Genomic DNA, 24113 nt, shown 5'->3' with positions numbered 1-24113 from the left:
TAAATGTTCTTAGAATTTATTTATATTAAATTTCTAATATAATTATGAATTTATAAATAATACATAACATATAAATACATATTAAAGCTTCTCCAGTAGTTACATTGTTACTATAAAGTTCTACATTACAAATACAAAAATAAATTATATAAAATTGTTTTTATTGATATAACAGCACTTCAAAAATGGTTATCAATAACAAAATTGACAGTGATTATAAAATGTACATGTATTCATATGGCTCATGTCATAGCAGTACTGTATGAAAATTTTGTAATACTATTTATATGAAAGTTTTATATTTTAATTTTTGTTGTTCCTTTCTTTTCCACAGCATTATATAACATCAAGAATAAATTATAAAATTTATTTAGAAATGTTCCATTATAAAGTATAATGTAAAACATTTGTTCTAATATTTTAAATGTACAATAATGATGTTGAGAGAAAGAGAGAGAAAGAGAGAGAGAGAGATTTTAACACAGCATGGATTGAAAAATGTGAAAATTTGTTACTAAAGAATTGTTACAGAATATAAAACCATACTTCCTATTTACACACGACAGACATACACACATATATTAACACAACTAATCATCAGCTGTTCTCTTAACTTTTCGTTGCCTAGGACTCTGTCTGGGCGTTTTAGGAGATTTATCTGTAAGAAAGATTTTTATGTAAAATGCTATTTTTTACATTTTTTTTAAAGTAAATAAAATATGAGATACTTACTAATTCTATTTAATGTTTCTTTTGGCAACCAATCATAGTCTACATTATTAGGGTTCGATGTGCCCATTTCAACAGGAGTTTTACGAGTATTAGAAGATCGAGATTTACGACCAAAAGATGAAAGAAGTTGCTGTCCTCCTACGAGTGTCAATATCACACATGCTGCCAGAAATACATATAAGAAAATTGTTTCTCCATCAAGACCATCATCTAATTCTATTATTTGCACTGTTTCGTTATAAACAGCTTCATTAAAGCCAATACCATTCTGCAAAATTATGGACATTTGTTAATTTTTGCCTCAATACTTTTAAAATGGAACATTAAATGTGTTACATACAGAATCTTTATAATTTAGATTAATATTAAAACCAAAAGGTCTTCCAGCAAGATTTTCTGATGGAATAAATGAATATGCTAATGTCGCTTCGTGTTTTGGTTTTACAATTTTGTTATATACAATAGTTGAAAAATTTTGGATATAAAAGTTAAAGTCCATTGCATAACGAAAAGAGGCATCTAAAGATTCAAGAATAAAATCAGATTCGCCTTTATTGGTGAAACCAACAAGAAATTCAACTAAAGTTCCAGCTGGTAATTCTAGAAAAGTAAATAAATTACTAGTTAATATTACAATTAAAAATATTAATGAGATTCCAAAAGGCTTATTATATATACCCAATGTTGATAATCCATTATAAACTGGTTTAGTAAATAATACAGTTGTATCAGCATCAGATGAAGCAGTGGTTGTTTCATCTTCTGGTTCTTCATCTGTTATTATAGAATTATCTTCTCCTTCAATATCCACAATATCATCTATATTTTCATCTTCTTGAGCATAAACTGTAATAAAAATTTAAAATACAAACAGGAATACTTATACATAAATGGTTACAAACATATGTAAAATAAAAAAACTAATTCGGTCAATATGATTTTAATTTATTATCTAAGATATTAGTTCAAATTTACTAAATGACGTTTGTGATGGTTGCATTAATTATATTTCCAATATAAATTATAGAAAAACTGCAAAAGAAAGGAAAGTAAATTTTTTATATCAATATATATTACATATATGTAATACATATATAAATCATAACGTATGAAACAGATATTAGTTACCGATTTTTATTATCCATTACCTTTATTCGTTGTGAAAGTAATTGTAGAAATTAAGAGTAATAAAAAAATGCTAAATTTCTTCATTTTGTTGCGTTGTTTTAAAACTAACTTTCCTGTTATGAAAACCGATTTATTCCACTTCTCTAACACTCACTTCAAATCAACACTCGACTACGGTGCTTCGAAATAACACAACCTGCTACCATCTCTGCCTGCGACGTGGAAGCACAGTAACGCAATCGTCAATCCTACAACGTGGAACATTAACGTAACGTTGGCATTAAATAAAGGACATAACAAACGAAAGGTTTCGTATTGCCAATATACCAAAATTGAATTACTAGACTGCAGATTTGTGAATTTAAAGGTGCAAAAATCAACAGAGTAAAGATATAAAATGCAAAAATATATATAATATCCAAAGCAAAATATACGTTATAATATTTAATAGATAAAACAAATTTCTGCGGAAAATTCAATTTCTTTAATAGCGTCAGAGAGGTCTCTGTAAATATAAAACAACAAAATACAATATTTATAGAAAGATATATTTTCTGGCTACTTCGTTTTAAACCATGTATTTTTATATATTAAGTATTCTTGCAATAAATTAGAGGGCGCTTGGGAGCACATTCTACGAAAATTCGTACATATTCATTTTCTTCAGTAAATCTATATTATTCAAATACTTATTCAAAGTCTTTAAGATTCAATTACACAAGAAGTATCCATGCGTCTATTAAAATATCTATCTTTTCAAACAAAAGAAGAATTTCATTTGCATATAGTATCTTCGAGTATCTTTAGTAATTTCCTAAGTTGATAATATATACATATATTTAATTAAATTCAAAAGATATATTATAATTCAAGTATTATTCTCAAACAATTAACTATTTTTTATTCTTTAATTATAAATTCCTTTTGCTTGAAAAATTCAAATGAAAATAAATCAAAATGATTTTTAGAATCGTTCTTTACTCTTAAGCTGCTGTGCTATTTGTTCTTACATGGTATTGGTTGCGCATGGTATAATCCTGCGCAGTAGAAATGAGGAGTGGGAGACTGCCAGCGCCGGGCTAAGAATGTTAGTCGGTCGATTCGTTCGTCATTCGTCGTATTAGTATTGGATAGTAGGGGTTATTCTTTGTTACAACATACTGGTAAAATATTAAATAATATTATAGTAACTTAATTTTCTCTTTCAACAATGTTTATTATACGTTTTAATATATGTATATTACTTTCTTATTACACTACTTACTATATTATTTTTAATATATATTAAATGTATTAATAAAAAAGTATGTATTTTTCAGATGAAATTGAAATAATCATGTTTTTGTTTCAGGAAATCTATCTATTATAATACATAACAACTAAATGGGAGAACAGTATTGCATATTACAGTGGTAATTATACTTTATTTCATAAATTAGACATAATTCTTTATCTTTCCACATTCTCTTTTCTTAGGTTCTTCAAAATAAAAGTTATACTGGTCATGAAAAATTTCGTTAAAAGAAATTAAAAATTATTGTCTCTATGAATAAGAGAATCATAAGAGAAAAGTACATGAACACGTAAATATGAGTTATTATTTATATTTTAGATAACGTAAGAAAAGAGAAAGAAATAAAGAATTTTAAAGAAGAAATATGAAGAAAATGATTAAAAAGGTCTTAATAATAATAATAATTAAGATAAGAAATACAAGGTCACTTATTGTGTACTCTAATTTTTCAAACATTAACGGAATTTGTCGAACATAACGGTCGTTGTGGTCAGTCAATGTAAACAACTTTAATCTCTTAGTGTTTGAACACTTTTTGTTATGTTATGATCTTGAACCAAGCAGGTAGTTATGTACACGTGGGGGAACAATGCCTGCATATATACTGTAATTACAGTATTTATTCAATTCCGTTTCAATATTAAACATTTTAGTTTAAAATTAGAATACACAAATTTTAGAATTTCACATATCACAAATATTTTTTCTTCTTCCATTCTCTTAACATCATATTTATAAGACATGAATATTTTTCAGAATTATTTTTTTGTAACTCATATTAATTTATTTTAAACATTAAAGATAGTAAATTATATTTAAAATGTTTAATTCACGAGTTACTCATAAATATATTTTTGTAACTTATTATAATTTGCTATAAATGCTAAAGGTAATAAATTAGGCTTTTTATGTTTAAAACTTAATAGTTATTCTGAATATGGTTAAAGAATTGATGTCATCAAATGATGAAGTGATAAATTATTATATGAAATAAATTAACTATTGTTTAAACTCTTTGCTTTAGGGGACATAAAATTGTGGCTTTTTTGTTGTATTACTCAATAGTTTTTGATGTGTAGATTCTAAAAACAAAAGTTTTAACTTCAGTAATTCCATAGTTCAAAAGGTATGCATGTGTAAAGCTAAGCATTTTTTATATATTTGACACATTGGTTTCATGGATTCAAAAATAAAGTCTGATTTTAGATATTAATGTTTCAGTTTATTGGAATTTTAATTTGTCTATTATTAAAAAGTTTCATTGGGTTTCATATATCATTATCCAAATTTTTTGGACAATTATGACTGTTTCTTAGAACAAATTATAATAATTCCTATTTTGTTAAAGGTTGGCTTATTCCTTCTTCTTCTTGCTGTTCCCTGAAAAGGATCTAGTTGTATTTCAAAAGTCAAGAATGTAAGTAATTTTGTATTTTGTACTTCATTTAATTTTATTTCTTGTATTTTACATTAATTATCATTAATTAAAAAATAGAATCTTTTTTAAAATTTAACAAATTAAAATTTTTTATTTTTCTGAATTGAATATCGCTAAAATTTTGTTTGATACAGATAAAATTCGTATCATTTCACATTTCCCAAATAATTAATACTGTCTTTAGGAATAAATTACGTATAGTATTGTATGCTTTCTTATAGGAGAATCTTCCAGCCTTCACTTTTTCTGTGGAACTCGACGATTCCTATTTGATGGCGGTTTTACGATGACTTGTTTTGGACTCCAGCAGTGTTAGTGACAACGTTCGTCACATCTAATCGTAAGTCGTATGCATTTTTGTTCCTTTGGTCATTCAATCGTGTCGTAGGATGGAAGGTCCGAATCTACACGGAATTTACTGGGTGTATTATATTGAACTTTTGACGAGCATAATGAATAGAGAATATATATTTTACTCGTGAGTAGCAGGACCGAATTAACCCCTTGTCGTGCTATTTAGGTAGACGAAATGCAGGCCCAACCAGTACAGGGTGTAGATCGCTAAAGCAGCCACCGTGATGCGCGAGAAGGTCTCACACTCTTCCTTATTGAGAATATCACGTTGCTATCACTAGAATCTTCATTATTGTTTCCATATAAATCACTTATTCTTCGTAATTTTCCTCCTTCTTAGCATTACGTAAGGGTTTTAATTAAATTTTACTTCAAAAACCAAAGGGAGTACAATTTAGTTATTGACAGTTGAAAATCGGTCAAAATATCTTTGTACTGAAGCAAATTTTACTTTACATTTGCTCGAGCACATTTTACGATTACTTACATATATCGATATATTACGTATAACGTACGTATTACGTACACGTATAGATATATTACGAATAAATAAATAATATCACTAAACAAATCTACGTAAATGAAATACGATTCAACGAAGCTAATAAAATTTCAAAATTTGCATAGACCCGAATACAATGAAATCTCCATATAATCACGTATTTCTTAATCGATTCATAACACGATCGTTACATTGTAAATAAACGACTTCAACAGAACAGATGATCGCATTTTCTACATTTCATCTCGTCCTCGAATAAATTTCTTCTGCGCGAGACTTGCCTTATACTCGTATGATTACTCAGTCACGTACAACGTACGTAGGAACTCTTTGAATAGGGAGATTGCACTGTATTATTCAAACGCAAAGGATTCGATATGGACAAAGAAACTAAGAGTTGTGAGAAGACCCAATGTCTAACGTTGCCGATGACTATAACCATACACTTTCAGAAGTAGCTATAGTTATTGACCAACGGTCCCTTACGTGGTTTAAATATAGTGGAAAATCAATAGTTTCTGTAATATTGACGCATTGAGGAGAAATGTTTGGACGTACGGTAAGGAGTTCTCCAGGGAGTGACTCCTCCGCGGAACTTCTTCGACGAAGAGCGTTTCCGTTTCTTTCCATTAAAGCGGTTAACGTGACGTGCTGGGTACCGATAAGTCGGATAAAAGCAATGAAAATTATCATCGTGTCACATCGAGCGTCCACATCTATGGAGCTACATGTGAATAGGATAACAGAGAGACACGAAAAATGATGTTACAGGATATAGGTATATATATACAGGGTGCGCCGTTAGAATTCGGACAGAATTCAATTTGTAGTTCCCACCATATTAGAATTCAGATGTTTGTGCTGATTGACTCTGAAGTTAGTTAAATATGTCAATAAGTCTTCTATAACCTCAAAATGACAGAACTCGTTAAGCAAAACCCGGAATACGATAGAAGAGCGGCGATTATAGAAAGTCTTCGCGCCGGGAGAACGCCGGTCGAAATTATAAAATTCTTTAGCTACCCAAGATCGACGGTATACGACATTGCTAAGAGATACGCAGCCTCAGAGTGGTTCGAGAAGGGTTCTCCTTCTCCGGCGAGAAAAGTTCAGGTTAGGGAAAAATCAACAAGGACGCCAGAAATTATTCAAAGGGCCCAAGACATGATTTTGGAAGATCCGGGAACTTCTCTCCGAAAATTAGCCTCCGTCTTGGGGGTGAGTGAAACGATTGTCCGTCGAATAGCTCAAGAGGATCTTAGATATGCCTCCTACGTTCTCAAAGTCCGTCAGATGCTCTCCGAGGCCGCCAAGCTTAAAAGATTTGCCCGTTGTCATTTGATTCTGTGTTCGTTAAAACACGAAGCTGCTCCTAACAGTCCCGACCTAAACCCATTGGACTATTACGTGTGGGGCGTTATCGAGAGACAAACTAATAAATGCAGGCACCCCAACGTCAACTCCCTACGAGCTGCTATCGAGTCAGAATTCGCGACAATTAAACGCGACCAGTTGAAGTCAGCGTGCTCGCGCTTTAGAGCAAGAATAGAGCAGGTCATAGAGGCAGAGGGTGGTTACATAGAATAAAAGTTCTCAGCAAGGACCCTTTAAATGAGATATAACAACATTTTCATGTGTTTTTGTGTATTGACTTAAATAAACAACTTTCTGCACAAAACTTCTTTTGTCCGGATTCTAACGGCGCACCCTGTATATATACATATATGTATTATATATATGTATCGTACGTTTGTGTGAATAAAGAAAATCTTTGATGACAATCTGGAGTCGGTGATAGGATAAAAGGTGCTATTTCAGTACCCCGCATAATACTGTTTCATCTTGGAGCAACAGTATGTGCAATGTGTATTGTTTGTGGTGTACATGGCAAGTATTAATATGAGACAATCTCTCAGACTATATCTCACAGGAGCAGCGGAAATAGTGTACCTCATATCGAACAATGCATGGGCGGCAAATTACCTTTTACAAATTATATGGATGGAGTAGGCTAAAGTACAGGTAGTTCTCGATCGGTCCACCTGTTTCCATAATATTCAGCAAAGTACTCATAAATGCATTTCTAAAGTTGTGTTGGTGTACGATCTCCATTTATGCTGCATTGCTTCTTTTCCATTTAATGAAGGTAAATTAAAAGCACCAATGATTGTATCATTTAAAATTTCTATCACTATAAGTAATGAAAATTGTATTTGGAAATTCAATTTTCTTAATTCACATGCTCGGAGTTGTTGATAATCCATTTACACGTGGGAGTATTATTCCGCGTTCATTAAATGACGCCTCATCCACAAACAATACTTCAGCGAATTAAATACCACTAAAACTTTTATTCCCCGTGGCTACCCGTCCCGAGGAAATAAGTTAGAATAGTAACATATATCCCGAATTATAATGGTATAATTGTAGTGAAACAAACTTTTCTGTGTATATCATCGATATCATATAATTTTGTATATCTTATATCTTTCTTATCGTATTAGTTATTTTATAACTAAGATGTTCTCAGACGAGTGGGAGCAGGCTTCTCCCTTTAAAGGTTCCAGAAGGGACGTTACAACACTTTCCCGATTTACCAATATTCGAATATTAGGTCCTAAATCGTCGTGCTGAATTTGTCCACCAGTTTTCGTAGGTTTTAATGTACAGATGAGAATATTTTTCGGCGTATAAACGTCGTGCCTTTGTGCTATTGCCACCTACCAACGGTAGCAAGAGTGCATGTACGAACGTTCTCTAACTCTATACATGTTATAATAAATGTGGCTACTGTCCAAATAACACTGATCCTAATATTCCGATGAAAGTTCCTTTAATATAGGATCCTTATAAATCTATGGAAGTCCCTTTCCGACTGTTCTCTATGAACTATCCTCCTACGTTGCTGATTCTCCCTACCAGCCGTTGAATCTCGTCTCTCTATCGTGTCCTTCCGGCTGGTCCTTTCCAGGGGTTTTTTACCTGACCTCGGAATCGTTAGGTTTACAGCTCGGGGAGAACATACAATTCGGAATTTCCTAAAAAACGGAATGGGCCTGTCCTTGCCATAGACGGACGGCCATTCAAAATTCCGAACACTGTGTAACTATGTAACTTTGAACATCTGCGTTCTAATTGCCTGCCAACAGAATTGATGACTTCGTTAAAGATAAAAGAGAGCAGATTATGACGCATGGCGTTGACGTTGACATTAAAGTACATTACGATGTAATAATATATAACTGCTAAATAATAGAAGGAATCTTCCAAGAATCAATCATAATCCGCCTCCATAGGATTATATTGCAGAACATCATGCCAATATCAAAAATCGTAAACGGTGAAATATTTTTTCTTGTCTTTTTGGTGACGAATGATTTAACGCATTGAGGAAGTCACTTTTTGATTGTCTTGGACTGATTATTACTGATTGTAGGTTAAGAATTTGTTTTTTAAAAAGATAAATAGATGAATTGAAATAGACTAATCCCATTTGATCTATAAAATTATGATGAACAACGGGCCATAATATTCTTTTTGTTTTACAAATTTTTGACTTAGACGTCGTGATGTAACTCGTTGCTTCGATGCGAGGTGCTCCAATGAGATAGCTGGATTGTATGGATGAAGATATATAGTGATTGGAATAAGGAAATACTGTTTATCAAAAATTTATTATCGCTACGAACACCATGTATCTCATAAACGCCGCGATACGCACGTGAGTTATAAAAACCGAATTAGGTATTATTTGCGTAAAGACGGTGAATGACGCAGAAGAAGGCAGATTGTAAGGCGACAAGCGCGTTTATTTGATTTATATGATTCCGTAATACTTGTGTTTTATCTTTTCCTAAATAAGGAAACTCATTTAAAATATACTTGTCAAATACCAGTCAAAATTTAATACCAAATTTGTTGGTTTTATTCGGCAAATATTGAATAAATTTGTATTATCTTCAGAAACTGTGTATGTACATGTGTGTAGAATCTGCCAAGAGTTGTTCGTCAATTGTAATATTTGCTTCTGGTTTGTAGCAGTTCTGATTATTTTGAATAAACCTGTCGTATACATTTTTTTCATTAATTTTAGCTTAATTTATTTAACAGATTTCATTAAGAACTGTGTTTTATAAAAGCAGAAAAAGCATCCTACGAATTGCAAGCAACTGCAATTCAAAATTGATTAATAACAAAAGAAAAAGTAAACAAGATAAAAGAGCACTGTAAAAGCGAGCCGATTCTTGGTAATCTCGGAACAACATGGTAATACTTAGAACGACTTAAATGAGATGAACAAGATGAATTCAAAATTTGACTCGCCCAATAGCGCGCCGTAATCTTAAATATCACAGTCGGTCATGTTTTTGTTATAATATGTATCGTTAGAATGTACGGATGAGTAGTGCCGATTAGTTTGATAATGCTACTGGCAGATATTCCCATTTTTGGCTTACTTAAAAGTTTTCTTAAAAGGGATAAACGATTCTGATATTTCATTAGCTTATTATATTTGTTCTTCAATTTTATTTAATCCAACAAATTTATTCTATTTATTTAATCCTACTAAATTTATTATACATGTTACTAAGTTTGTTTTAATTCAAATTCCTCCATAACCAACTCTGAAATGTAATTATCGTTATAATTTATAGGGGAAGATGCTCTTGACGACAGCGGATGGAGTTCTTCAGGAGGAGAGCCCACGCGTTCGGGAATGGGTGAGTTGGAAGGTGAGAAATTTATTTCTGTTATATTTTTTTTGTCTTGTACCGTCTCTCGTTCCTTTCGGTCCCGCTCGCCTCCTCTCTTTATTTCAACTAAGAAGAGTTTTCTAAACCAACGTACCGACAGCTTTCTACTGTTGTGACTCCACATCCACATGTTCCATGTACCTTGGTATCCGTGTATAACTATGTCTACCGCCGTAATTTCAATGTAACTAGAATGTCAATTATGGCTGCAGTAACCGTTCCAAAATTCCATAAATTCATTCCAAAATTTTGTCGCTTCTCGCGCTATGGTGTTTAGAATTACTATTTTCCCTGCTGGAAACATGACATGGTCTCTAGAGGTGTCAACGTCCTTTTGCGTATATATTCCACTCGTAGCTAGTGATCTAAGTTGTGATCATTGTTCACATATCAGGATCTAAGTTGTAATCATTGTTCGCACATCATATTAAAAGAATTAAAAGAATACGGCGATCGAAATGGCCTAACGCAGAAGTAGCTTAGAAGCTCTGTACGACTCTGAGTGGTAGGATGGAAGTACTTCGTCCAGTGGATCATAAAATTCCTCTCAGTTGGTCGCTGCGAACATGAACTAGTTTGTTTGTTTATGTGTATTTTACAATGTGGTTTACATTAATTTTAACATTGTTATTTCTCAAGATATCTAGTACCTTATGGAGATCTGTGTACTAGTCTGAAAATTTACCTTTACTGGATCAAAATGTAGGTCAATCAGAATCAAGCGCGTATACATGTGTTTTCATATTTTTCTTGCGAATACGTGATCATCTGTGTTTGCATTATCCAGGGGGAATTGCGTATAGTAGAATTTTGTATACCTTGTATCTAAGAACTTTATGGAATCTTGTTAAGTTTTTCGTACCCCTATTGCTTTCTTCTAAAAGCGGAATTTCCTTCAGATTACGTAACACATATATACATTATTAATATATATATACACATATACAAGCTCAGATAAGAAACTTAAAAAGTGACCTTTATCTTTTTTAATCGCATTATTTGTTTCAAAATTTTTAACACGTCATCTAGTAACCTGATCCTTCTAAAAAAAAAAAAAAAAGAGAGAGAGAGAGAGAGAGAGGAAAGAAAGGAAAAATCAAAATCTGGCCCTATTTTTAAAAAGTTATTCTATTTTAAAGAATGTAAAAAAATTTAAGGGTAATAAATAAAATCGCAAATCTTTATTAAAATGTTTACAGTTAATAAATAAGTTTTATTTATTTACTATATACCCAGTTTCATGAATTCCATAGAAGTTTTGACAGATTCCAACAACATGCTTTCAAGGAACGCCACTGTAGGGCATTCTTTGAGAAAGTTTTCCAGAATGTGTCTTTAATTAGTCTTGAGAATACTTTGAGCTTTCTTTTATTTTTCTGCAATTCTTGGTTAGATAAGCCTGTTTGAAGAATCTGCCAAAGAGAATGAAATAGCTGAAGTATATCAGCAGACCAATTTTGGCGTTGTAGGATGTAACGCGACAGTCAATTTGATCGTTTTTTATATAGTTGTAAGTCGTAATAGTTATAAAACAACCCCACACCATCTGTAGTGTCTGTAGCATAGTGATCAACATAGCAAACCATCTTGATAGACTGAATTGCATTGCTTTTAGAGCATAATAGGTATACATCAAAGAATGAACAAAGTAATTTATTACGCCATTCCATCTGGAGTATGGTGCATCCTCTATATAACACAACCATGCATAAAGAAGAACCGTTATATGATGGTACCAATGTAAAAATTGCAATGGCTGTTTCCGTAGCACAATGAAGGCTGTGTCACCAAACTCCACGATCTTTGATAGAATGAACAATAAGGACCAAAAAGCCATCACGGAATCATATGTCATATGACTGAAAAGAACATAATTACGTTCTTATTATGAATTAATATTTTGTAAATATTGCAATATTGTTTTAATTAATAGTTCATAGCCGAAAATGCAACAGTATTCTAGCATTAAAATATAAATTAGCTAAATAGGATCAAATTCCAAGCCATTTTCCCAAATCTCTATTTTAATTATTTTAAACGAAACGTGTAATGATAGAAAGAATTTGTAAGATCAGTGGTTTCCTGGGAGAAAATTGCCAGAGGAGGCATCGAAATTTTTTAATAAAATATGAATTTTCATACCATAATATCTATAAATAAATAAAACTTCATATCGTAACGCACATATATGTTACAACAAAATCTTGTTATTATTCTGTTAATTGTAGTTTTCTGTTGTAATAAAGTTTTTATTATTTAAAACGTATCTATATTATTATATTTATTAAAAAAATAAAAGGTAAGAGTGGCACTTTTTAACGAAACTAAGCTCTTTGTACATTAGACCGATGTATTTTTTACTCGTATTCTGCATAAAAATATTAAGATACTTATATCTGTTTTAATATCTTTGAAATTTTAACATAAAAACTATTTTATACACAACGTTTAAGTAGCAATTAGTTCTGAATTTACTATTCTATTGAAACTATTTTAATAACTAAAATAAGATATAAATGTGAAATTTCCTACCTGATACAGATACTATGTTGAAATCCATGATAACGTAATACGTGATATAATTCTGATCCTAGCCGGAGGAATCCAAAAATGGAGAACACTGCAAGCGATGCACTCCACAAAGAGAGTATTCCTCTCAGCTCGAACTTTGGTCTACTGAACATGAAATGTTTTCCGGCAAAAATTAGGATAATATAAAAGAGACAGTAGCAGAAACAATACGGATAGTGGTTCGAAATCCGTGCAACAGTATCCAAATAAGCGAATTTTTTTTCGAAGTTAAAGACGTATGAATAATCAGGTGTGGTGATCGGCATATAATCCAATTTGTCCATCTTTTTTCCGTTGGTCGTCAAAAATTAAAAAGAAGTCACAGCCTTTGCCTATGTCACCAATCTGCTGAAAAGAGAGGAAAGGCAATTATTGAAATATTTTACCATTTTTGATTTCGTTAGTGGTTTCCATCAAATCGAAGTAGATGCAAAAGAAAGATCCAATACAGCTTTTACTACTCCGTGTGCGCACTACGAATTTTTGCGGATGCCCTTTGGTTTAAAAAATGTAACAATCCATCTTCCAACAGCTCACTGATCAGGTACTAACCGATGTAACAGTTTTATAAATTTATATTATATATCTCGCAATTAGTCAGATAGCTAACAGGAATGTTCTCAATTAGTACTTGTGCTGATATTACTAACGCGACGAATGGAAAACTGGTTGTGTCAGATCATGCCTTAAGCACTAGGTAGCGATGAATAAATTATTACTGGTCGAGAATTAATTCAAGTAAAAAAATTATTTGAGACGTAACACAAGCTAATTTACGGGAATTCTCGCAGGAAGAGATTTATTGCTTATTAATTCTCGCACGCTCTATCTTTGAACGATTTTTACGCTTGACATAGCAACACTTGAATACTCGAAAAGTAACCCTACGCCATACTAATTCTTGGTCAACAACTCAAAAGTCAATTAGATGAAGCATTATAGCTTCTACAATATCTCCGGTGCCAGTAGTTAGCTTTCATTATGCTATTTCCTTTTTAAATCTTATAACATGCGTAATAATCGAGTGATATCAAAACGGTCCTGCGAATTTAAGGGTCGCCCAGAAAGTAATACCCGTTTTGAGATAACAATAATAAAAATGTATTTTAAAAAAATTTATTGATTTATAATTTATATGCTAAGTCATTTTGTTTGATGGCTTATCGTAATGAGTTTTTTTATATCTACGTCATATACTTATGCCATTGATTGCTATAACCGTTTTATGCAGTGCTTTAAATTACTGTTTTTTTGCGAAGAATTACCGATAGAATAGATCATTAAGTTTCGCAAAAAAAGTGAATGAATATCAAATGAATATCAATGAATATCATTTGCAATAAAATCACGAAAAAATTTTTGAGCTCTTTTGTAATGGGAGACATCACTATCCCCTTATTGAATTAGTATTTTAACAGCATTACCGATATAAATAACAAAAAACACCAGTTTTATTGGAAATCTAACGACACATTAAGCGGAAACCGAAATTACTCAACTGTACTGTGCATTGCTGGAAAAATGACTAACGTATGAAACGCAAATTTGATTACCTGTTTCATATAGACACAATGCAATCATAAAGATAAGCATGCGTATTTGCCGAAAGTGTTACATATACAAATAAACTACAACACAGTCCAACACTTGAGGGTGAACGATACAAAACAATACCTATGTATCCCTGACCTCTCGTCCAGTTAATCATTTTTCCAGCAATGCACAGTACAGGCTTATGATGGGGACACGCACCAGTAAATTCAATCCAGATTATACTGGGTCATACAGAATGTTGAAGTAATTACTTAAAGAAAAACTCCACGCCTTTTCTTTTATATATCCGTGATCTGGAAACCGCTGTTACGAAGAGAATAAAATTTATTGAAAAAAATTCAAAATAAGAAGAGACCCATATTGTTGTGCAATATAAATTTTGTTTTGGATTACAAAGTCCAGAAACAAAAGAGCTATAAGCAGATTTCTATTGCTGTTTCTTGTAGCTTTTAGTTAGAGCTACACACCAAGGTTAATTTTTTGGTAATGTCCTTTGCTATAAATATATAAACGTGCCCCCTATCATATCTTCTTCCTATTGTATTGTAATACTGTAAGAGTGAGGATCTGGATCAGCATACACTATACCTGTACGTATTTCAATATATTTTCCTATTACAAATTCGTCCACTCATTCCTCTATCAGTCAACCTCAACACAGAATAATAGACGTAACAGACCTAAATAACTTGGCACTTTGAGTCTATGATAGAACGATAAAGTATCAGGACAAATTGAAAGCTGCTTCCTTCTGGGAGAATAATCATAACTCTCATATTTTTACCCCTATCGCATGTGACAATTAATCGACATAGAAGCAGCCTGGAAAGCTGCCAGGAGAACTTCTAAAAATTTGAAGATAAATCATCGAAGAAGATGGTTACTTACTGTTATAATCCGAGTTATTTTGAAATAAAATGTCAAGACGCGCCTACATTTCGAAAATGAAAGATCAGCTTCAGGATTTGAAGTTTTCAAGAATAGGATTGCTCTACCGTTTTGCAGCAATGTATCAGGTGATTACATGATGAAATCAATGCTTATCAACCGATTCTCGTGCTATGAAATGCCAATAAACTAATATTAACGGGCCAATAAACAAGCATGGATTAGAACTACGTGTTTGAAAATTGGTTTCTCAAGTGTTTTATATTCGATATAGAAAGTTACAAAAAAAAAAAATATACATAATCGAGCATAGATATGTTCCTTCCTTTCGAAAATCGGTATAACAAATAATATCGAATTTAAAATTCTACCAATTTTATAGAACGCATCAAGCCAATCGACAAATTTAAGCCGTCCGCTTTTAAATTATTAAAGTAATCTTTGTGCTGCCTAATATTACTTCATTTATTCGCTACTCGATCCCAGTTAATCGACGTATAGTATACTTGTAAATTTCTAAAATTTTGTAAAATATTAAAACTTATAAAATATAGAAACGTTTAAAATTTCAGGACACAAGATTTCAATAAAGATAAAGTTTACACACATCATAGCACTAATTCAATTATACATTTTTCTAGACATGAAAGGCTCGCACCGAATAAATTTGTTAATAAACTTATTAACGTTTCGAGAGAATGTTAGCGAAAATTTTTCGTCTCCTATTTACTTTGCTACACAGAAAATTCTGCATCTCAATGCTCGTGCTTATACTCGTATATTTATATTATTATATTGCACTTTCGAAACACGATCGTTAATTTGCTTGTCGAAAAGTAGAGTAGGTACTCGAATGTCGCTACTTACAATTCAAAATTCCTTCGATGTAATAATCCACTTTGATGTTCAGGTTCTATGCAAGCGTTTCCCGCATCCAAGTTCAACAAAGTTTTCTCTTTGCGAACGTATCACTCCGCAATGATAAGTGATAGACGGTAATAAGCAATTCAGAATCTACCTAGCTATTTCAATAACTACCCCACTCTTGATAATATATAAATATGTATAGATACGGGTAGATACATTCGATAGATACATTCAGAAAAAGTATATTTTCTTATCTTAGCATATATTTATGCAAATATGATATTCAAATATGATTACATATATGCATAGTATATGATGTATATTTGATACGATATGAGAAGAAGTAATGCGTCCTATGTCTATAAACGAAAAAGAAGAAACGAACAAGTAGACAAAACATCGCGTTGGGTATTCGTCTTTTCTATACTACTTTTCGTTCTACTACATTCAACACATTCGTACAACCACATTCGGCGACAAAACTATTAACACAACTTAAAATTGAAACACAAATACTTAACTTAACATAGACATTTAAAAGATAAATCTCTTAATTACACTGTTTAGCGGGTGTTTAATTTTACGATCTTCGATGGGATATGAAAATTTGTTGTTGTAATTCCAAAGTTTCAGTGACCGTGGTCGGTGATATTAATATTAATCCATACGCTGGTATGGGAGCACAATTATAGGCAAAATTTATGAAGCGCGAATATTAGAAAGTAAGATATGTGGTCGGTTACGTATAGAAATAGGTTGTTCGAAATGTAGACCTTTCCAATATATTTAAAAATTAAGGATTTTTATTTTTATTTTAAAATATCTACTCTTTTTTTTATTGCGCCAACAAAAAATAACATTTTGTGTAATTTACGATGTTTTGCAATATCATCGCTACATACGTTCTCGCAATTCATCTTATTATTGTAGATTAGAAATTCTAATGAAATTTTTGTGATATTATTGAAGCGGTTACCCACTCCTAAGAAAACTCTATAACTGGTCGATTTAGTTTTTTCAAACACTGAAGCCATCGTCAGCGTATAGACAAAAGACTGGGACGAAGGTAGACTATAAACAGTATACAGGCGACGATGGCTCCAGGGCTTTCAGTCATAGCGTAACACTGCTAGCGTGCGGATCTGGACCAGCTCAAATTATATTCCTATTTGTATCTACACTTCTGTATTAAAATATATTTTATTTCTGTATTAAAATATATTTTCTACCTTACAATTTATTCACGCGTTCCTTTGTTCACACATGTAATAACTTCAACAGATACCAAAATCGATCTCGACGTCGTTGAGTTTATGTGATAATAACGAATAATTTAACGAAAAGCTCAGTAATATTACTATAATCAGTAAAATATAAGTGTCTTATAGTTTTGTTTTGGGGAGTAAAATAGTACCTTCCTCGGTAATAAACGCGTATTTGACACGATTAGTTTTCCACCGTAGAATCTAGAAAGAATTGCTTATCAGATTAAACTTTGTAATTTGTCTAAACTTCTGTAATATATTAGATTATATAGGCTTATCTGAGAGTGTGTTTTTTAACCAAAATATTTACATATTTACTTTGCTGCATATAAATTTAACGCGATTGTTCGCCCTTCAGGTGTTTAATGTATAAGATATTGCATAGATATTTCCTGAATCCAAATTCCACTGAGATCATGTTTTTTTTGTATACAATCATACATGAGCATACTCGAATGGTTTATGTTTAATAAATATTTATTAGTTCGAATGTACGTATGCTAATAGCACAGAATGTATAAAAAGTAAGTGTAAAAAGCTAGCGTAGTCTGATTCTAGGTAGCTGGACCGGTTACCATATTCGTAAAATAAAATTTATGTAAAATTGATGTTGGTCGTAATCTTCAATCACATTTCTTTTGAACGCATTTTTTTTCAAAAGGTCCCAAAGGAGTCATGGATCGTAATCCAATTGTCTTTTTTCTTCTTTGAAAGAGATGTCAACATTCTAATTAATCTTAAATTGTATTTAGTTGCCATCTATTTACATCTATATTTATATTTAATGAGAAAATAGCACGATATTTATAAAACAGCAGGAAATTAGCTCGTGAAATGTATCAGAATACAGGAATAATAAGAGAGCCTACGTTCAGAAAGCATCCCGTAACAAATTCGCCACGTTCAAGCACTTCAAATGACCATTCCCTTTCGACGAGGATTTTTACCTTTGGATGCTGCATAGGCAACAAAAGATCACTAATGTTGACGGTCGATGACCAAGAAAAGCTAAAGTTTTTCAGGAACGTGCTGCGGAAATTTACTTTCTCTTTTATTTCTCTGTAGACATTTGAAATTGGAATTTTTATATCTTCCTCTTGGTGTTGGTACTTCACATTACTTCTTTTGCTCGTGTATCTCCTCTTTCGTTCCCCGCTATATCTTTGTTTGTGGACACCCACGTCAACTTGATGTCTCTCTTCTGTAATTTCCCAGCAACAATCGCTCTGCAATTTTTCTAATTTGTGGGCTGTTTCTTACTTTGTTGCCTAAGAGTTTTAGGCTTCTGTCGCTCCTGTCACCGACAGGACGCTTGCTGAGTTATGGTTTGTTATCGCTCTGTCAGTATTATGATTCAGGGAACTTTTTTTCCGAATATTCAATTGCTTTGCTTATCGGTAATGCCTCCACAGTGACGATTGATGCTTTATTTCAAATACTTATATTATCTTATCTCCGTTCAGCTTCTTGCTTTATACTAAAATTAGCTCCGTTCGCAATTCCTTGATCCATCCTAGATCTGTCTGTGTATATTTCTCTGCATAACTGTCATCTATCATGATTTTTTTTCTCGAGTATCCCTCCTCCGTATTTATCAAGGTTCTCCGATTTTTTCTGAATTAATATATCATAAAATGATATATTAATTATATTAATTATATTAATAATATTAATATTAATTATACCATATTAATATATCATAAAATAATATATTAATATAATAATATATCAGAAAATGATATACATATAAGGAAAATCTATGGGATAATTCATATACATCATTTTCTCATGTCTCTTTATGTTTTTGTCTCTGTGCCCTGATTTTCTACCAATGTCAATTGCGCTTGGTTAGTGAAGTTCTGGATCACGTCAACTCTTCTTCGATCGTAGATTTAGAACATACTTTTGTACTAGCATGTTTAGTCTATCCGACAAATTCGTCATTCCTGCCTCTACATGCCTTACGTTGATGGGTGTGGAGATTCTGTATCTCCTCGCTATTCGTAAGCCTATGTTTTGGACTCTCTTCAATTTCTTTTAATTCTGTTGTTCCATGATATGTTGGAAGCAAATACTCTTTTGCTTGCCTAATAAGACATTTAATTCAGTTTAATCATAGTACCTGAAACAGCGTCCTTTTGAATTTCAACGATATACAAGCGGTAAACAATTAATTTCTCTTTCTTAGGCAACTTACAATTAGTTTAATCATTGCACGATTTTGTTATTCTTATACTTATCTATCTCGAATAGAAAAGTAGATATGAACTTTCTCATAGAACCAATATACTGTTTATAATGACAATTAAATAAGTTCTTGTAGCGTGGAACTCAATAAGTTCTTGCCTATGCTAGTGTCCAACCAGACAAGACAGATTCCTAATTTTAAATTGAAATACGTAAGTTCTTGTATATGCTAACATGCAACTGAACAGGGTAGATTCCTAATTTTATAGGTTCTTGTACATGCTAATATGTGCCATCTTCGGTATTTGACCGCATGGTGCAGCACTATCCAGAGAAAAACAGAATCATGAACGTAAGAATTTTCAACGCAATCAACAACAGGTCAAAGTATCATTTTTGTAAAATTCGTTTAAAGTTTAATCAGAAAAATTATGTTGCGTTCTCCAATAAGTCAAACCATACAGCAAGTTAATCGCAATTTTTCAAAAATGAAATGTAAACGACTAGAAGGAAAAGTAGCTATTGTTACAGCATCAACAGAAGGGTTTGATAACATTTACTGCCATTTTGGAATCCCAATCTTTTTACATAAATTATATATTCTAATTTATAAAATGTAATTTGTTCTAGTATTGGTTTTGCAATAGTAAAACGTTTAGCCGAAGAAGGTGCTAAAGTAATGATCAGCAGCCGCAAAGAATCAAATGTAAAAAAGGCTGTAGAACAACTTAAATCTGAAGGTTTAAATGTTTGTGGTACCGTATGTCATGTGGGAAAAAGTGAAGATAGAAAAAATCTTCTTAAGAACGTAAATTTGTTATTTAGTTTAGTTCGTAAATATGAAGATGTTGAAGTATACGCAAAAGTACAATTTATTAATAATATTTTAGACTGAACAAGAATTTGGTAGCTTAGATATTCTTGTATCAAATGCTGCCACAAATCCAACACAATCTACATTTTTTGAAACTTCAGAGGAAGTATGGGATAAAATTTTTGATACTAATGTTAAGAGTACATTTCTTTTATTACAAGAAGCCTTACCACTTTTAAGAAAGAGTAAATCTGCATCGATAATTCTTATATCTTCAATAGCAGCATATACACCATTTGATGTAATTATATTTAAAAAATCATATATCTTATCTTATTTAATATATAGTATGTTTATGTAATTCTTATATTAAAAAATAAAATTAATATTGCAGTTACTAGGTGCATATGGTGTTAGTAAAACTGCATTGTTAGGAATAAATCAAGTAGCTGCTGCTACTCTTGCACCTGAAGGAATTCGTGTCAATTGCATAGCACCTGGTATTATAAAGACTAAATTTTCACGAGTGGTATGAATTTTTATATCCTTTTGTTGCTATCTTACTATATCACTAATAATATATAGTAATATTGTACAATAATATTACACAGCTTTATGAAGGTGAGACAGGAGAAGCTGTATTATCAACAATACCAATGCAAAGATTTGGTGAACCAGATGATATAGCAAATGTTGCTGCATTTTTGGCAAGTGACGATGCTTCATACATTACTGGCGAAACTATTACTGCTGCTGGTGGGATGCGAAGTAGACTTTAAATATTGTTTATGAAATTATTATAAATTATTAAAATTATAATCTATTTTATTAAATATTCCATATAGAGTTTTGTAGTTTTGTATAAGATATATATTTGTATATATATAAGAAGATATTGTTATGATATGGTTTAACAATAGGTTACATTTACATATTACTAATATGCGATGCAAGCATATTTTTATAAGTATGTGATTTGCATTAAAACATGCAACATTTATACAATAAAAAGCAAAATTATTCATTCCTAGTTACGATTTTGCTACTTTTGGCACTTATTAACTATTATACATATTCATATATAATTATATAATATATATAAATATTAATAACAGTAATGATAGTGCTAAAATTGGGTTGAAAATCTATAATAGGAAAAAGGTAGGAAAATGAAAAAGACGAAGAAAATTACAATGACATTAGGAAATAATATTGTAAAAATATATATGATAAAAAAGTTTAGTTTATCAAGTATTTTATATACATAATTTCTTTTTACATATATTGCTATATACAGAATGCATAGCTTTGTTAATTTAAATGTATGTTTTCTAATTTTTTAATCAAAAGCTATAAATGCTCAACTAGATCAGCGTAATTCAGTTTTGGATAATCTCGTACAAAAAATGTTATTCGTGTAGAATTAATTCAGCCAGAGAGGAAATGAGAGTGTTTATGCTTATAGTTTTTTCTGGACTAGTGCTGCGCTATGCAGGAAAGATGATTCACGCCAGCATATACAAGAACCTATAAAATGAAGGATCTGCCCTGTTTGGTTGAACACTAACATATATAAAACCCTACGTATTTAAGTTTAAAGGTGTTAAAGTTAAAGGTTTAATAAAATATGTTTCAAACCAGAGTGCTTCGTTATCTACCAGAGTAAAGTGCTTCTGATACCTATTACAAGATTCTTTGAAATAAGGTTGTCTTTTTGATCGCACCATATTACAATGAAGTTACGATCTTCTACACATTTTCAATAATTAGAGAAATAATAGCAAGTATATAATATTTTTTCGTCATTTTATAAGATTTTCAAAGAATCAATAAAGTTTGATTAATCATAAATCAACGACTTTGATTTTGTTTATATAGGAGGAATAACTTGTATAAAATTTTAATTAAACAGACACATATGGAGAAGTAATTATGATGCTTATTTTGTAACATACATGATTGTAAATATACATAAGTTATGTCCCAATTAACATTTATAGAATGGATTTACAGATCTGTAACGATGATTAGTTTATACGTTTCGTCACTTTCTGTATAAAGATTACTTATGATTTAAGTCCCAGTAGTGCTCACCATAGCTGCCATCTATATTTGCCCACTTGACCTGCACAAATATTATTTTATATTTAAAAAAAATAATACCATAGATTACCAATTATAATGTAATTAAATTATAATAATCATTGAGTTCATGTCTTTTTACTAAGAGTAGCTTAAATTTAATATTTTTGCTGTACCTTTCCACGATGTCGATTATTCGGAAGATCTTTTTCTTCGAATCTTTGTTCCCATTGAACTGGGTTTTCGCAAACATAGCCAAATTGCAATTTGTTATCTTTCTGATGTTCTGTAAAAATATCTCTAAACACATTTAATTGTATATATTACACATTAATTTCATAACATTTCAGTTTTGGTTAAAAATATCTTTTTTATTCTTAACAACTATTATTTAATAATAATTACATTAATTAGGATAGCATAATAGAAATTTGTCTGTTTTTATTATAAGAATTTTTATTGAATTTTCTAGTGCTATACTTACTGAAACAGTTGTCTTTTCATAGCAATAATTCCTCCGTGTTCTTCATCAGTTGACTTTTTTCTTAATCTTTCAATTATATCTGTAAATTGACATTGTTTCTATGATTTTCATTAATTAATGTATATCATTTATTACGTAATTATTTCAAACGAATGTATTTATCGAGCAAAATTGAGTGACCTTCTTCATTTGAATGTTCGTATATTAGATTGTATTACAAAAAATTACTTATTTTGTTTATTTTATTTTAGGGATATTAGTATCAAAATATTTTCAAATAATATAGGATATTTCGTTGAACTGTTGATGACTAGTAATGGAGGGATCATTCAGAAAGAAAAATTTACGATTTTCTTTGCCAATGCTTTACCGCACGCATGTTGAAAATTTCATCGAAATCAGTTGACGTACAAACAACGCATCGGAGAATATAAAAATCTTTAAATAGTAGTTAGATAGTAGTAAAGATCACAGGCTCAAATAAAAAGATTGTAAAAGGTGGCCTTTACTATTTTCTTTACGATTCCGACCAATCGCAATTTTTAAACGAATTTTTTACGCGTCACCTAGTAAACTAATTCTTCTAACTTCTCAAAAAAGTTTGTCGTTTGATCTAATTATAAAAATTTATTCTGTCTTGAATAGAGTCTGAATATTATTAATAAGTGATTGTACTTATATGTACTAATATATAAGTAATTAATAAATAATTGTAAATAATACTGTAGATAAGGTTTTTTGAGATCAATTACATTGAAATTTTTTAATCACGTATAACATGAGTATTACAGGTGAATATGTATTGAGAAGAAAAATCAATAAATTACCTGAAAAAACTTTATGTTCCTTTTTTGCAGCGCTTATAATAACCGGAAGGATTATAAAAAAATATAAATAAATAAATTTAAACATAGCGGAATGATTGAAAGTTTTTGTAAATGATCGCAATAGATAAAGTATCACCGATCAAGTTTCAATACGAACTGAGGTGACAAAGTTTTCAGAAATTGTACATCGTCTATGCTCTGATTGCTTTGACACTATTCGATGATGTGAAAGTTAGGACATAGTAACTGGTATTGTTATGTTATAGTCAAGAAATTGCGTTGATTCTTACGTATTGGTATTAATATTAATATTATGAGTTGAATATTGAAGATATAATCGTCAGTGGTACTGTTCGATTAAAAATAACACAG

The 24113-nt window shown here is 31.2% G+C and overlaps 4 protein-coding genes and 1 long non-coding RNA gene across 8 annotated transcripts; 2 read left to right on the top strand and 3 right to left on the bottom strand.

Annotated features, from left to right (window-relative positions):
- Positions 1-140: 140 nt before the first annotated feature.
- On the bottom strand, positions 141-2160 carry LOC132908732 (translocon-associated protein subunit alpha). The gene is made up of 5 exons (XM_060963010.1): positions 1881-2160; positions 1411-1578; positions 1073-1332; positions 733-1000; positions 141-658 (listed from the first exon to the last, which is right to left on the bottom strand). Exons 1-5 carry the CDS (start codon positions 1942-1944, stop codon positions 591-593), a joined length of 828 nt encoding a protein of 275 aa, XP_060818993.1. The 5' UTR covers positions 1945-2160; the 3' UTR covers positions 141-590.
- Positions 2161-2890: 730 nt separating this feature from the next.
- LOC132908747 (uncharacterized) lies at positions 2891-11221 on the top strand. The gene is made up of 5 exons (XR_009658407.1): positions 2891-3023; positions 3212-3272; positions 4503-4571; positions 4814-4932; positions 10104-11221. It is a non-coding gene; the product is annotated as an uncharacterized LOC132908747 (long non-coding RNA).
- Positions 11222-11361: 140 nt separating this feature from the next.
- On the bottom strand, positions 11362-16229 carry LOC132908729 (elongation of very long chain fatty acids protein 6-like). Of its 4 annotated transcripts, none has more exons than XM_060963004.1 (3): positions 16083-16229; positions 12735-13118; positions 11362-12061 (listed from the first exon to the last, which is right to left on the bottom strand). In XM_060963004.1, the coding sequence occupies exons 2-3, from the start codon at positions 13055-13057 to the stop codon at positions 11542-11544; spliced, it is 843 nt and encodes a 280-aa protein (XP_060818987.1). In that variant the 5' UTR covers positions 13058-13118; positions 16083-16229; the 3' UTR covers positions 11362-11541. The 4 variants fall into 4 exon arrangements, with proteins under 4 accessions (XP_060818987.1, XP_060818986.1, XP_060818988.1 ...); XM_060963003.1 differs by having other exon boundaries at positions 12735-13121; positions 16083-16227; XM_060963005.1 differs by lacking the exon at positions 16083-16229 and adding an exon at positions 13326-13421 and having other exon boundaries at positions 12735-13121.
- Positions 16230-19662: 3433 nt separating this feature from the next.
- On the top strand, positions 19663-21197 carry LOC132908733 (dehydrogenase/reductase SDR family member 4). Its single transcript, XM_060963011.1, has 5 exons — positions 19663-20078; positions 20165-20342; positions 20425-20649; positions 20743-20877; positions 20960-21197. Exons 1-5 carry the CDS (start codon positions 19966-19968, stop codon positions 21125-21127), a joined length of 819 nt encoding a protein of 272 aa, XP_060818994.1. The 5' UTR covers positions 19663-19965; the 3' UTR covers positions 21128-21197.
- A 376-nt stretch (positions 21198-21573) lies between these two features.
- On the bottom strand, positions 21574-24035 carry LOC132908745 (uncharacterized). The gene is made up of 4 exons (XM_060963028.1): positions 23742-24035; positions 22915-22993; positions 22607-22730; positions 21574-22473 (listed from the first exon to the last, which is right to left on the bottom strand). Exons 1-4 carry the CDS (start codon positions 23824-23826, stop codon positions 22411-22413), a joined length of 351 nt encoding a protein of 116 aa, XP_060819011.1. The 5' UTR covers positions 23827-24035; the 3' UTR covers positions 21574-22410.
- Between the last annotated feature and the right edge of the window lie 78 nt (positions 24036-24113).

The sequence above is a fragment of the Bombus pascuorum genome, chromosome 7 (assembly GCF_905332965.1).
Source record: "Bombus pascuorum chromosome 7, iyBomPasc1.1, whole genome shotgun sequence".
In the NCBI taxonomy this organism is placed as follows: domain Eukaryota; kingdom Metazoa; phylum Arthropoda; class Insecta; order Hymenoptera; family Apidae; genus Bombus; species Bombus pascuorum.
Note: the sequence above shows the minus strand (reverse complement) of the source record. Positions and strands in the feature narration are given on the sequence as shown.

Coding starts and splice junctions, on each gene's coding strand:
- LOC132908732 (XM_060963010.1), bottom strand. CDS start 1,944: ATGAAGAAATTTAGCATTTTTTTATTACTCTTAATTTCTACAATTACT. Junction 1,579..1,880: donor TACTTTCACAACGAATAAAG/GTAATGGATAAT, acceptor TTTTTATTACAG/TTTATGCTCAAGAAGATGAA. Junction 1,001..1,072: donor ATCTAAATTATAAAGATTCT/GTATGTAACACA, acceptor ATAATTTTGCAG/AATGGTATTGGCTTTAATGA.
- LOC132908729 (XM_060963004.1), bottom strand. CDS start 13,057: ATGGACAAATTGGATTATATGCCGATCACCACACCTGATTATTCATAC. Junction 12,062..12,734: donor CAACATAGTATCTGTATCAG/GTAGGAAATTTC, acceptor TGTTCTTTTCAG/TCATATGACATATGATTCCG.
- LOC132908733 (XM_060963011.1), top strand. CDS start 19,966: ATGTTGCGTTCTCCAATAAGTCAAACCATACAGCAAGTTAATCGCAAT. Junction 20,079..20,164: donor GTTACAGCATCAACAGAAGG/GTTTGATAACAT, acceptor AATTTGTTCTAG/TATTGGTTTTGCAATAGTAA. Junction 20,343..20,424: donor GAAAAAATCTTCTTAAGAAC/GTAAATTTGTTA, acceptor ATAATATTTTAG/ACTGAACAAGAATTTGGTAG.
- LOC132908745 (XM_060963028.1), bottom strand. CDS start 23,826: ATGTTTAAATTTATTTATTTATATTTTTTTATAATCCTTCCGGTTATT. Junction 22,731..22,914: donor ATGAAAAGACAACTGTTTCA/GTAAGTATAGCA, acceptor AAATGTGTTTAG/AGATATTTTTACAGAACATC. Junction 22,474..22,606: donor ATAATCGACATCGTGGAAAG/GTACAGCAAAAA, acceptor ATATTTGTGCAG/GTCAAGTGGGCAAATATAGA.